The following is a 15,080-nucleotide window of genomic DNA, read 5'->3' as shown; positions in this document are numbered from 1 at the left end:
TTTCAAACATTCTCTCCCTAACTAATTCTAAATTGAACACTGTGTTAGTTGAACCATATAAAATTTCTGATACTCAACTGTTTATGACCTAGGGAAACTGTTATTTTATATAATTTGACAGAATAAGTTTTGTAACTGTAATTTCCGCCCCACCTTATTTTAAAATGAAAAACTAAATTAAAATATTTACATTTTTTTCTAGAGAAGGCCCACTTTTAGGTTATTCTTATATGATAAATATACAACATGTTAATTTTTTTTCTGAGAACCAGTGGCCCATAACTATGAAAAAGTACTCGGTTCCAACCTATAACGATAGACTTAGTACTTCCAAAAAAGTTATTGAGAAATTCTTACTTCCAGTAAAAAACAAAATTCTTAAAAAATATTTAAGAATTTGTACCCAGTTTCTACTTGGTATTTACATTTGAAAATTACTCTAATATTTTGTGACATTTAATTTTCCAGGTTGAACACATAAAATGCAGACAAAATCTAATGCACTCAAGACATAAGAATTATTCATGAATGTGAAATTCTAGATCAAAATAGTCAAAGCAATCTGCTATGCCACTTTTGTTTTTAAAAGTTTAATGTGGGGGCTTCCCTGGTGGTGCAGTGGTTGAGAGTCTGCCTGCCGGTGCAGGGGACACGGGTTCGAGCCCTGGTCTGGGAAGATCCCACATGCCGCGGAGCAACTGGGCCCGTGAGCCACAATTGCTGAGCCTGCGCGTCTGGAGCCCGTGCTCCGCAACAAGAGAGGCCGCGATGGTGAGAGGCCCGCGCACCGCGATGAAGAGTGGTCCCCACTTGCCGCAACTAGAGAAAGCCCTCGCACAGAAACGAAGACTCAACACAGTCATAAATAAATAAAAGAACGTGAATTTCTTAAAAAAAAAAAAAAAGTTTAATGTGAGGGATTCTTAAAGGAAATTTTTAATTTTGACCCTTATTTGTCTATTGTGAACATTTCTGAAGGACCAATGATATGAGAGCATCCCTAGCACCCCTAATAGACATATATCCATCAAGCTAAATGGCCACAGTGGAAGAGCAGTCAGCTGAGAGTCAGGAGGCTGGATTCCAGGGTCAGCCCCGGGATTCACTTACAAGGTGCCACTGGGTACAAGGCGAAGCATCTCTGAGACTGAGTTTAACTGATTTTCTCAAGTTTTAGCCAGTTTTAAAATACTTAGCCAGCTGTCTCACAATTTAATACAGTTGAGTGGATTTTAAAGCCACTCACTTTTAGGGATGCATTTAAGGTAACATTTAGATGAATGACCATGCTTAAATGAGAAATTTTATTGTTTTGCTATTCTACTTCAATAGAGAGATACCTGATAATATGTAAGCTTGGGGGGGGGGCGGTGAGATATTTTTCTACTGTGAATCTCACTCAGGAGAAACTAAAATATATTTAGGCATTACACACGGGATTATGTCATCCCATTTGGTGTACATAGTTTGCTTTCTCTGGCTTTCAAAATTATAGACCTGGTTTTTTATCAGCCATTTCCAGCACTTCTCGCTGAGTGCTGGGATTGGGCTTCAGAGTAGGTAACCATGGGCACCACCCACTGCTTGTACACAGCAAGGATCCAGATAAAACACATGTCTGACCAACTTTTTCATGATAGACAGCACAGTCCACTGGGTTACTCTTTGGGGGTATTTTCTCTGAGAGAAAAAACAAAATGCTCTAACTATAAAAGTCTACTTCATTCTCAAAATTTTTAAATGCTTTTTTCCTTCTAGACCCACATAATTATAAGAATTTTTTTAAAAAACCATTACCAAAAGCATTTGAATTTTTAGGCTGCAAGAAAATACTCTTCAGTTAAATAATTAAATTCAATTAAAACAATTAAATATCAGTTAACTGTCTGATAGGACAATTCATTTAAAGCTTTCGCTAAACTTTTTTTTGGGCCCTGAAGCTCTTTTTAATGTAAGTTTTTATTTTATCCTTTATTTTTCTATATTTTCTTTATTTTCTAACATACTAGCATTACTTTCATAATCAGTAAAATGAGGAAATTTTAAAAACTGAGAAAAATGAGGCTAGTAATAATTAATGTTTAAAAAATTACCACCAACTTTGATATACACATCAGTCTTTGAAAACCTTTTTTAGTAACTTACACAAATATATAAACTCATATAAACTGAATTTGATGCAGCTTTATAAATCTGAGGCTGTGCTGTTTGTTCCTTAGGTTTCTATTTCACAGGAGCTAGTATGCAAAAATCGAGTGGAAACTATGTACACTCAGTTACTGAGACCTTATTTTTTAATGTGACAGTGGTGATAAAAAAAATCCATTAAAGTTCTTCAACCACGATTAATTCAAAAAGTGAAAATGAACATTAATTTATTCTCAGGAACAATAATCTTTAAATAGTATTTAAGTTTTAATGGTATAAATTTTAAGTCTGTAAAGAAATCACATTATAACTCCAGTTTTAGTTTCTTCCAGCATTACAAAGTGAGGTCTCTGTGTTTGTTTGTATGTCTGTGTGGTTGGTGGTGGGGGGAACGGTTTCTACTTTAGTCCGTTTGTATCCTTATCTGAAACCTTTTAGAAAATATACTACAGCTACTAGTGCTATGATGACTTCCACTATTATTAATATAATACATTAAGAGCTTACCACTCAAGTTCATAGTACTCGTTGGATTCTATCATGAGATACGTTCTATTCTACCAGAGAGAGCTTAAGAAACTTCCTTACACTACTTTGCTAATAGGTGCAGAGCTGGGATCTGAATCTGGGCAATTTGGCTCTAGAATCAACAGTCTTTACCACCACACAGTATAACTTCACATAATGGCAACTACGATGAGTAAAAGGATAAGATAAGATGACAAGCATCAAAATGACTTAGGACACCCCCAGTTTGCATAAGTACTCTAAAGTAATGACTACACATCACAGACTGAAGCGATTTTCAGAATTATTTAGGAAAAAATAAATAATAAGCAAAAGGTAAACTAGTCTCTTTAAATGTTCTTTAGCATGTGTATATGGAAGATCAGGTACACAGGGGTGGGAACAGTTGCAAAAAAATCTAATGAATAGCTTAATGTCAGGACAATTACTTTAATCTTCTAGGTATGATACTCTCTTCTGATCTTCTGCATAGGATTAAGAATAAATAAGAACACAGAAAAGAAAGAAGTCATTGATTAAAACCAACATGCCAAAGACAGCATAGTTATAATTCATTGAGTGGGGATGGGTAGTTTATAAGTGTCTCCATAGCCCTCATGTGAGTGGCAGGAAACTGATGTTTCCGCCATGAGGCCCCTTCTCTCTCCACTCCAGCAGCTACTCAGTGCAAAGCATTGTTTGTACTCTTTTCTCCCCTCCACCTAATGTGGCTTTAATTATTCCTGTCTTCTATCATTTCAACTAATTCCCAAGGGGAAGAACTCACTTACAATTCTTTATACAATGAATTGTATTCCTGAAATTGATCATCAGAAGTCATACAGTAGAAGACAGAATGATGCCTCACCAAAAACAAATTTTTCTTGGTTTATTGATTGATGTTGGAATTCAGTTTCCATGTAACCTACTGGTTCGGTCATTTTAATTCTCCAAATCAATTTCAAGTTATTGGGAATTAGCTATATATCAATCAAGTTACGGATATTCTAAATTAGATATCTCATTTATATATATACATTAGACAAGCACTTGAGATTTAGAATGAAATGCTGCAAAGACAAAACCTCTATGTTTCAAAAATGTAAACTAGTTGTTTGTGGCCATTTTAGTTTACAAAGGAAATTTTATACTGGAGGTAAGTTAGCTCAGCCTTTCTGTATAAAAATTCAGTCTCAGTCTATGATTGCTATAGACACAGCCCACATGCCTCCTCTCAGGAGCCGGAGCTCAAAGCCTAGGAAGCAAAGTGTCCCCAGTGCAGCATAAAGTAGCATCTCAGGGAGCGGGCACCAGGGAACTCAGCATCAGCTTCTCCCCCGCATCAGGAGCACCTCCTTTTAGCACTGACGGTACGAGGGAGCCAGGACAGGTGTTCACACTGTTAACATACACAGTCTGCAAATCTATTCTACTTTAAAGAGAATTTTTAACTTTAAAAGGCAGATTTAAGTATTGTAATATATACCAAGAAACTGTGTCTGCCTGATCCTACTACTCATGACATAAAATGGAGTAGGTATATTCAGTCCTGTAGGCTGGGCAAATTCTTATAACTCCAGGTAATGGAGTAGACCTTTCAAGGTGGGTCCTTTCCGAGGAGTGATGAAAACTCAGGGTCCTTCTGTGGTGGAGTTCTTTCTCATCTGCTGTTGATTTTGCTCGTCTGCTCTGGTAGCAGCTAAGTGAACCTTCAAGACCATGGCTTATTTGTTCTATTTTCCAGATCTATTTAAACTAAGCATTTTAAAATTGCATTATTAGTTTTAAAAACCATATTGGTTATATGTTTGTTAGACAAAAATTAGCTTAAACTATATCTGAATATATATATTCTGAATATTTCAAGTATATTTCCTGACCACATACTACAATCTTAGATTATAAAAGCAATAATACATGAGTAATAGAGCATCAGGTTAGACATGGAAGAATGAATACACATGTACACACACACACACACACACACAAATGTCATCAACCAAGATGATTCTCAAGTGATCTGTCCAGTCTTTTTAAAAATAAAAAAACTTGAAGAATTAAGCAGTTACCACTGCCACCGCTTCCTTTTGAGGAAACATCACAGACTTCATGATTAGGAGATTTCCCCCTTACATTAGATATATTTTCCTTTATCTAATTTTATCCATTACTTTTAGTTACCATTTTAGGTTATTTCTCAAAAATCCTGTTTCCCCTTGCTACCCTTTAATTACTTCTAGGTATTATCGACTCTGCCTTTTTCTTCTCTCTCTGCTCCACTGCCTCAGCCTATTAGTCACTATTTGGCTCGTATCTATGGGTTTGATATCTTTAATCCTGTTATAAATTGGTTCTTTCAACTTCAGTTGGTTCTTAAATTCTTCCAATCATCTCATATTTTTCTAAATTTCATCTCTTTTGGCTTATTGCTTTAAATAGCCTCACCTGTCATGTAGGAAAAAATGAAACAGGAGATATTGATTTCATTGTTTTCAATTGTAATAATCTAAAACCACTCATGCAAAACGATATATTGCTTAATCAGCAACATATGATTAATATAAATATGATAAATCACGTTCTTACAATATATGACGAATTTAAGATATTAATCAGAAGTAAAAATAATTGTCACCATTACAAAAAGCTTCTAGAGACATATATAAAAAGCTCTGACACATTCTTGCTGTCACACGGAGAATGCATACAATTAACAATAACAATGAAAACAAAGAATGGTAAGAAAGCATTCTCTTTAACTGAAACAGAAGAAAAAAGGAGATGATATAATTTATAAGATATCACGACTTCTAGCAACAGATAATAGTAAAATCCACTCTTAGGAAAAAACATACTATTTTATGTACATATGTATGTGTAATGTTATACATATATATTCTGCTTTAGTATGTTAAAGCAGATGTGAATCCAAAAAAAAACCAAACAGGGCTTCCCTGGTGGCGCAGTGGTTGAGAATCCGTCTGCCAACGCAGGGGACATGGGTTCGAGCCCTGGTCCGGGAAGATCCCACATGCCACGGAGCAACTAAGCCCGTGCGCCACAACTACTGAGCCTGCGCTCTAGAGCCTGTGAGCCACAACTACTGAAGCCCGTGCGCCTAGAGCCCATGCTCTGCAACAAGAGAAGCCACCACAATGAGAAGCCCGCGCACCACAACGAAGAGTAGCCCCCGCTCGCTGCAACTAGAGAAAGCCCGCGCGCAGCAACTGAGACCCAATGTAGCCAAAAATAAATAAATTAATTAAAAAACAAAAACAACAACAAACAAGTGGTAAATTCTACTGTTCCTTAGTCATAAATCAAACCTAACTTTCTGAAAATCAAATCAATTCCTTATAAACAGAGAAGGACTTGGAGAAAGTTATACTGACATGAATAAAGATTTTTTTAAAAAGGGCCACAAGATGAGCATTTAATTAAAAAACACACACAGACACACACACATGGACACACACACTTTCTTTAGGCTGTTGAAATATAAAGTCTTTAATTCTCCATTAAAAAAAAACAAAACAAACCTTGATTATAAGCTTTAAAACCATTTGAAGATGTGGAAGACTGTCTGCCTTTCAGCCTACTTCAAAGCCAGTAAAGAAATCATTTCTTCTTCTTCCAACTCAAAGTAGGTTTAGGAGCAGAACATCTGATAGAAGTGGTATTGCCAGTCTAACCAATTTTAAAATATAAAGTGCTTCTAGCAATATTTGGATACATATAATTTGACAAAAAAAAAGTTTTATAAACCTAAGCTTTAAAAAATAGAAAATATAAGCCCCAACAAAAAAAGCATAATTTGTAATTGAAAGAAAATAATATTTTGTAGAAAAAAAGTTGTCCTTCCAAAAAGAGACAAAAATGACTAACTTTTATTTCCCAAGAGAATTATGCCACTTTTATACAACAAAATTACAGTCACCACAAATTGCTTTCAACAATTCCACTGCTGCTTCATTTGACCACTTGAAAATCAAAATTCTTTCAGATTATAAATATAACTTTTTATAACTCTGTTATTACGTACTGTGAATGGGGAAAGGGGGCCAATCTTGTGGCCGTAGCGTCGAACGGCCTCTCTGATGTGGCAGGGCTGGATGGCATCGCTGTGAGCCTCAACACCACAGGCCGCAGTGCTCTGCGACAGAAAAACACATAAATTGTTACTAAATCAAAAACACACAACAGAACTACAGTGTATAAAATATGAAAATAAACTTTCATAAAATGGACGGTTTTTTCCCTTAGGATGCACATCATTGCGGCCATATACTACATCTAAAAAAAAATTCCATTAACAAATCAAAGATGACTTTTACATGACCCCTTCCTAGCAGACCAACCAAATGCAATTTTTATGCCCCCAATATTTCACCTAGGCCTACATGTCAAGGTACAGAAGAATACAGCCACTTGCGTGCAGATGAAAAGTGTCATAGGGGCTTGCTGAAAGAACCACAGAAACTATTTTTTAAAAACCATTTAAACATTTATTATTATAAATGTTTCTTGGGAGCCTGTTGGACGTATTTCTGAAATAACTTGAGGGTCATCAATTTTAAAATAAAAAATGTAAAATTGCTATATATTTATAATACTGTGGACTGTCATAAAAGATCATTTCAACTTGGTTCCTAGTTTTCAAGGTATCCTCCATGCAAAAACAAAATAAAACAAAAACTTTCTATTTTAATCTGCCTCATCTGTAAAAGGCAGGTTTGAAAGTACAAAGAAACACAAGAAACAGAAAGATTATTTGCCATAAGACTATGGGTATCAACTCAAGAAATGTATGGAACATGATTTTAAAAAAGTAAAATAGGGGCATTATAGTCTCATGATTCAGTTGTAGGCTCTGGCTTCCCAAATACCTGGGTCCAGATCCCAGCCATATCAGTTACCAGTTCTGTCAAGTTATGTAGTATCTCTGCACTTTAGTTTCCTCATCTGTAAACTGGATAATAATTATAATTGCTCTATAGGGTTGCTGTGAAAATTAAATGAGTTGATATGTGTAAACCACTTAGAACGGTGCCTGACACATGTTAGCTATTAACAGCATTAGGCTATTATTTACATTAAAAATGGAACCTCCATGTTCTTGAAATGATAAGCTAATTTACTTAAAAGTGCAGTGGATACCAGATGCCAGGTCATCAACATTAAAGAATCAAGAGAAAGAAATAGTAGCCTGTGTGTTACTATAACTCTGGTCTAGAGGTACCACTCTCAGAATTCCTTATAGGAGTATATCTAGTACAACCTCTATGGACAGCAATTTGGCAAATCTTATCAAAATGAAAAAACACAGCCCTTTTTGACCCAATAATTTCACCTCTAAGAATTTATCCTACAGACACATTACGTGGTACAAAATAATATAGATAGACAGAGAGATAGGTAGATATTCACCGCTGTACTATCTGAATTCATGAAGCAAATGTTCATCAACGAGAGAACATGAAATCAATTATGATACATTCATTCAATGCAACAGAAACCACAGCAACACCAAAAAGAATGAAGCAGTTCCATACATATTCTTATGGAGCTATCTCTAAGATACATTGTTTGAAAAAATACTAGGTGACCAACTGGAAAACTATGTTAACCAGCTGTTTAAAAGAAAAAAGCTGAACATTATATGCTCATTTAAGCTTAGAACATTTCCACAAAGGTACCCCAAAAATCAGTAACAGTGTTTATCTCTTATAGTATAGGTGGGTGTCTGGAGGACATGGGTTAGAGGAAATATTTTTCACTGTATATCCTTCTGTACCTTTTAAATATACTTTTTGTGCTTCTTCTATTATAAACTAGTAAAATAATTATAAAAATTCCTATGAAGAGCATCAGCTAATTATACAAGCTGAACCTGAAATAAGACTTAAAACAAAACAGATCTTGATTATTTTTATTATTTTAACAAGATTTGAAATAAGCCAGATAGGAATTTACTCTAGGGTATCTTTCTCAATTTCATTCCAACAATACCCTAAATAACACATCAGCTATGCCCACAATAACAAGGATTAAGTTATCTTAACCCCTCACTTTGGCACTCATATAGAAGTGCACACACAGAGTTTTTTCTTTTTCTTTCTTTTTTTTAAATTGTGCTTTCTTGATTCTCATTCCAAATACTTTATTTCAGTTGGAATATATTAAAATAAATGCAATTATCAGGTACCCAGTAAGGCTAAAGACTCTTCTGTTAAGTCCACTTGGCTCCAAGATGTGAATATGACTAATACAGACTCATTATCTGCTAGGGATAACAAATACTTGTGAAGTAAGTTGAGGCATTCTACTCATTTGTGGAAATGAATGCAAATAATTAGCTGGATTTGGAATCTAAAGTTAAGTTTTCCAGTGGAAACGCAAGTGGAAACACAAAAGGGGGACATCAAGAGGGTCAATATCCTGCAGACTAAGTGGGTGGGGAGTCCTTCCAGCGCATTCCTCTGTGGAAGCTCCTTTCTCCCTGAAAACTGGATTTATTTTTCATTTCTTTTCTCCATGGCCAATGGAGAGTCTACTCTTCCTCTACTTTCCCAAATAAATTTGGTTCTGGTATAGAACATTTTGGTCAAAATCTCTCAGAACCTCTGGCATGGCGATCCAATGGGACTTGAGAACACTGAGGTAGGAAGCATAAGTTAGAAACTACTTGTGGTTGCTATTTGTAAGATGTGGTAACACGTAAGCCAGGCCTGTTTGAATCATGTTATCGCTGCTAACTTACATAAAAATAAAAATATTCATTTTTGTGAAAAATGTCATTAAAATTTCTATCTTGCCAGTTTCAGGTTTACCTGCTATAATTAAGCAACTGCAAACATCAGCATAAGTTACTATGTGCACTTCTGCACTTTCCTGATTTGCCCATTGAGTTCTTTGGAAGGAAACCTTTAAATCTAAAATGTTGTATTTGCAGCATTGTTTCTACCGCAATAAGTATCTTCTCATTTCTGTAAATATCTAGTCCCTCACCAAGGTACTCGAAATCTGTTTAAATTCAAAATTCATATTAACTTTAGAATTTTTACTTCAGCAGTGACTTCATAAATCTTGTAATAGTCTTCAAAATTGTTACAGGATTAGCATTAAATTTGTGTATTTGCTACCTAATATAAAAATATTATATGTTATAAATACATATAAAGAATGTTACATTTATGTACCAATTCAGCTTTCTCATTCTGCTTGTGCCCACATTACAGAATATTCTTTAAATTTTCAAAAATGAAACCCACATGTTTGATAGAATACTGAGTGCTGTTGTCTATAGTGTGTTTGTCAAAATCTCTGTGGGGACTAAACTCTTTATTTCCTAAAGTAAAGTACAAGGTGCTTCGTAAAGTTCTTCATATGTCAGGTACTCTTCCTCTTGGCTGCATTCATACTCCATTCTTGTATTCTTCCATTTCATTTTTATTTATGTCTTTTTATTCAGAAACTGCTGCTGGGTATTGGAAGCTGAAGTATCATATAGAGCCCTCCATGCTTCCCACATTTGAGTATTGTCCCTCTGCTTGTACTTGCTGGCTTGGATTGAATAAAATTCCCCAACGGCTTGAACTCTCAACTGTGGTACAAGAAGTTACATTGAAACTTCGGTTGCCCCAGGATCTCTTACAAAAGTCTGTACCTCTCCTGACTCTTTTCTTCTGAACTTAAGAGTTGTTGGGAAGAAACAGCTTTTAAAGAAATTTTATCCTTTCTCAGCCTTCCCCTTGCCGGGTAATCTGATATTTAAGAAGGACCTGGAATCTCAGATAATTGCCTCTTATTCTTTTCACATCCATAATGGTGGACTAGATCTTTCGTTAAACTTGAAACATTAGATTTTACAGAGGAGTAATACATATCTCAGGTTAGAGCAAGTGAAAGGTTAGTAGCACTATTACTGACTTCTGTCACTCACCGACCACATGGGTTGATGTATGACCTGAGTGGGCAGGCAAGTGTCTTCTTTCTCCTCACTCTTGTACATAGAGCTCTCTCAGTGCTTTGTGTGTATAGAGGATTTCTTTTCAGATGAAGTTGGGCCATTCTTTGGCCAAAGGCTATAGTATATTACAGTTAATTTTCTCATTTCAAAATTTAATTGAGATGTTAAATTTGTCATTCTATATAACTAGGAAGAGATTTTTTTTTAAACTAAGGAAATTAAAACTAAAAAAGGTATTGAAGAGAAGACAAGAAAGAATCACCAAATTCAAGGATTCATAATTATAAAATTTAGAAAAAACACACAATATTATCTATTCTAAACTTCCGCAGCTCCTTCCTTACGTTATAGATGAGAGAGTGAAGATAAGGGACACTCCCAAGATTAAAATGATAGTATTAAGATATGGTTATACATCAAATCCCTTGGCTTCTAGTACACATAGCTAGTATATAATAGAGGTTTTATTATTTTATGTAGAATGAACTGTACCATGTTACCAACATAGCTGAGGTTTCCAGTGAGTAAAAATCAAAATATAGCAAGAGCTTGAATGTAGAAAGATGTGGATGAGTAAATAGAGAAAAAATTAATTATTTTATGTATGCATAATAACCAGGTTAATTACAACGTCCTACATACTTTGTAAAGCAAATCCACTGAAGAGGTCTTTTAGGTAACATTTTATTAGCCTAGTTTTATTTATTGAATGAGTTGGAGAGCACTACAGATGAAAATCTTTAAAACTACTTTATAATATAGAAGTTCCTTATAGTTCAGAGCTTCCCTTTATAAATAATCAGTGAGCTCTGTCATTTTGAAAACAAAAGGGGGAGTTCAGATGTGAGGATGAAATTTAAATCTGCTTACTATCAGTTATAAAATTATACCTTGGCATAGCTCCACTACTAGTAATGGCAAATGGTTCCTATTGTGCCAACGAACTTGTAGATAAAAGTATAAACTTTGGACAAATTATAAAAAACAAGTACCTGAAAGCAAAAGAGACTGATCTAACCCAGGCAGAAACTGAAAGGGGGCGTACCCATATTTAGAAGAAGGGAATGGCTGTGGGTTGAGTTTTCTGTTTTTACTGTTTTAGCCCAAGGGTAGGCTCCAGTCAGTATAGGGAGGACATGACCTTAGAGGCGTGAAGAACTATAGGCCAGAGTTCAGGGCAACCATAGTATGTGTAAAGTGAAAAAGAAAATCCCAAAAAGGACAGAATCAAAGAAGGGAAGTTCCAAATTCAGTGTATAAATTTTACCCAGTCTTTGACTAACTTCTTAACTGTTCCTTTGTGGTACCAAATCCAAAAAACCCTGGTAATCAGGTAAAGTTAACTGAAGCGAAGAGAATCTAGCTGCTGAAGAGGAATTTGAGTTTGGCCTTTAGAGTTCAATCTAGAAAAGTAAACTGCCTGCTTAACACACATATGAACACACCACCACCACCACCACCAACTCTCTTCATAGGAATATAACAGAATCTGAAATCTCTATAATATATTACTCACAATGTCCAGGATATAATTTAAAATTACTAGACATGCAACAATACAAGAAACTGTGACTTATACTCAATGGAGACTAAAATAATCCAGGTATTTAATTTATCATACAAGGATTTTAAAGCAGCTATTATGAAATAAAATAAACTTGTAATAAATGATAAAAAATAATAGTAGGAAAATATAAACTACAAAAAGAAACCAAAAGGAAATTATACAACTATAAAATAAAATATCAGAACTAAGACATTACTGGAAGAATGTTAAGATTGAAGCTGACAGTAGATAGAGTTTGGAACATAAAGGAAGATCAACAGAAGTTATCCAGTCTGAAGAACAGAGAGAAAAGATTGAAAGAGAAATTAAACAAAGCTTCAGGGATATGTGGGACAATATCCGAGTAACTAATGAATATGTACTTGGAGTCTCAGAAGGGGAGAAGAGGGAGCATGAGGCAGACAAAATATCTTAAGAAATAATTGCTGATAATTCCCCCCAAATTTAAAAATATTTCATTTTCAAGAAGCTCAGTGAACCCTAAGCAGAATAAATATAAAAGAAAACCATTTCTATGGATATCATGGTCAAACTGCTGAAAACCAAAAATAAAGATACAATTTTGAAAGCAACCAGAGAAAAATAACACATTACATACACAGAAACAAAACTACAAAATCTACTGACATGATTAAAAGAAAAAGGATGCTAGAAAACAGTGGAATTATATAATTAAAGTATTGAAAATGAAACTGCCAATCCAGAATTCTATAGCCAGAGAAAGTATCTTCCAGAAATGAAGGAAAAGTAAAGATATTTTCAGAAAAATGAAAATTAAGAGAAATCATCACCAGCCAGCAAGTGCTATAACAAGTGCTAAATAAAATTTAGTAGAACAAAAAAGGAAAATGATACCAGAAGGAAAGTCTGATCATCAAAAATAGAGGGACAGTAGAAATGGTAAATGTTAAAGTCATTTGATTATTTAAGGCAAAAATAGTGTTATGGTTTATAACATGTCAACGTAAGATGTATATCAACTATAGCATAAAGAACAAGACTAAAGTAGATAAACCTATATAAATATAGAAGTCTTACATTTCATGTGAGTAAAACAGTACAATAACAACTCTAAGTACATTGAAAATTTAAGGATCTATATTGTAGTCCTTAGCATAACCACTAAAAAATGATGCAAACAGATATCACTAAGAAATCAGTAGATACATTAAAATGGATTTCTAAAGGAGTGTATAATTAAACCCAAAAGAAGCTAGGAAAGAAAAACAGAAAAAAAAAAATAGAGAAAACAAGCAGCAAACTAGCTGACCTATATCCGAACCATGTCAATACATACATTAAGCATCACAGATTTAAAGACTAAAATTAAAAGATACAGAAAGAAAGGAAAAAGAAGCAAGAGTCAACAATTTTTTGTTTAAAAGAGATGTACTTTAAATATTAAAGATACAGATATACTGAAAGGAAATGGAGAGAAAACCATATATCATTTAAATAGCATAAGAAGGCTGGAATAGCTATATTAATCAGATAAAACAGTTCAAGACGGATAGTATTGCCAGTGATGAAAAGAGAGATTTCATAAAGATAAGTAAATGGAGAGATATGCCATGTTCATGTATTATAAGACTTGGTACTGTGAAGACATTTATATCCTCAAATTGATGTAAGATTTCAATCCAATCCCCTTCAGAATCCCACTAGGCTTTTCCTTTTTCTTTCTCTCTTTCTATATCTCCCTCTCTTTCTTTCTTTTTTTGGGTAGAAACTAAATTTTAATTCTAAAATTTACATAGAAATGCAAGGATACAACATATCCATATTAAACCCGAAAAATAAAAGTTTGAGGACCTACACTACCTGACTTTGAGACCTCCTATAAGCTACAGTAATCAAGGCAGATGACAATGACAAAAGAACTGACAAGTCAATAAAACAAAATTGAAATCCCAGAAATACATCGACACAGTTATATGGTCATTTGATTTTCACAAAGCCACCAAAGCAATCCAATGGGAGAAAAGAGTCTTCAACAAATGGTTCTGCAATAACTAGATATATGTAAAAAAGTGAACATGGCCTCAACTCATAAAAGACACAAAACTTAATCTGACTTGGTTAATGGAACTTAACATAAAAGGTAAAGCTAAAAAGCTTCCAGAAGAAAACACAGGAGAACATCATCATGAATTGGGAGTAGCCAAAGCTTTCTTAAGACAGAACACAGAAAACAATAAACAAAAGAAAACATTGGATAAATCAGACTTCATTAGAAGTTCAAAACTTCTGCTCAACAAAATACACCATTAAGACAATGAACAGGTGAACTACAGAGAGAAGATATGTGAAAAACATATATTTGACATAGGATTGTTATACAGAATATATAAAGAACTCCTACAAATTCTAACAAGAGACAACCCTACCTCAAAAATATTGTGTAAAATATTTGAAGAGACTCCTCCTTGAGGAAGATATATGAATGGCCAATCAGCACATGAAAAAATGCTCAGCATTATCCGTCACCAGGAAAATACAAACTCAAACTATAGTGAATTATTATTAAATATCCATCAGAATGGTTAAAAGTAAAAACAATGACAACATCAAATGTTGATGAGCATGTGGAGCAACTGAAATTCTCATATATTGCTAAGAAAGTATAAAATGATACAACCATTTGGGAAAAAAAATTCTTGCAGTTTCTTTAAAAACTGAACACACAGCTACTCTATGACCCAGTAATTTAATTCCTAGCTATCTACCTAAGAGAAATGAAAGCATTTGTCCATAAAGACTTGTACAATAATGCTCATAACAGGTTTATTCATAATACCTCAAAAACTGGAAATAGCCTAGGTGTCCACCAAAAATGAGAATGAGTAAACAGATATATACAAGCAACTTACTCATCAATAAAGAAGAATA

General features: G+C 34.3%; 1 protein-coding gene across 1 annotated transcript in view; it reads right to left on the bottom strand.

Annotated features, from left to right (window-relative positions):
* Window positions 1–15,080, bottom strand: part of SUPT3H (SPT3 homolog, SAGA and STAGA complex component) — a 423,773-nt gene that overhangs the window by 78,607 nt on the left and 330,086 nt on the right. The window contains 1 exon segment of the mRNA XM_036869866.1: window positions 6,698–6,808. Coding sequence (XP_036725761.1) covers window positions 6,698–6,808 — 111 coding nt within the window.

This window comes from Balaenoptera musculus, chromosome 11 (genome assembly GCF_009873245.2).
Source record: "Balaenoptera musculus isolate JJ_BM4_2016_0621 chromosome 11, mBalMus1.pri.v3, whole genome shotgun sequence".
Lineage (NCBI taxonomy): Eukaryota > Metazoa > Chordata > Mammalia > Artiodactyla > Balaenopteridae > Balaenoptera > Balaenoptera musculus.
Note: the sequence above shows the minus strand (reverse complement) of the source record. Positions and strands in the feature narration are given on the sequence as shown.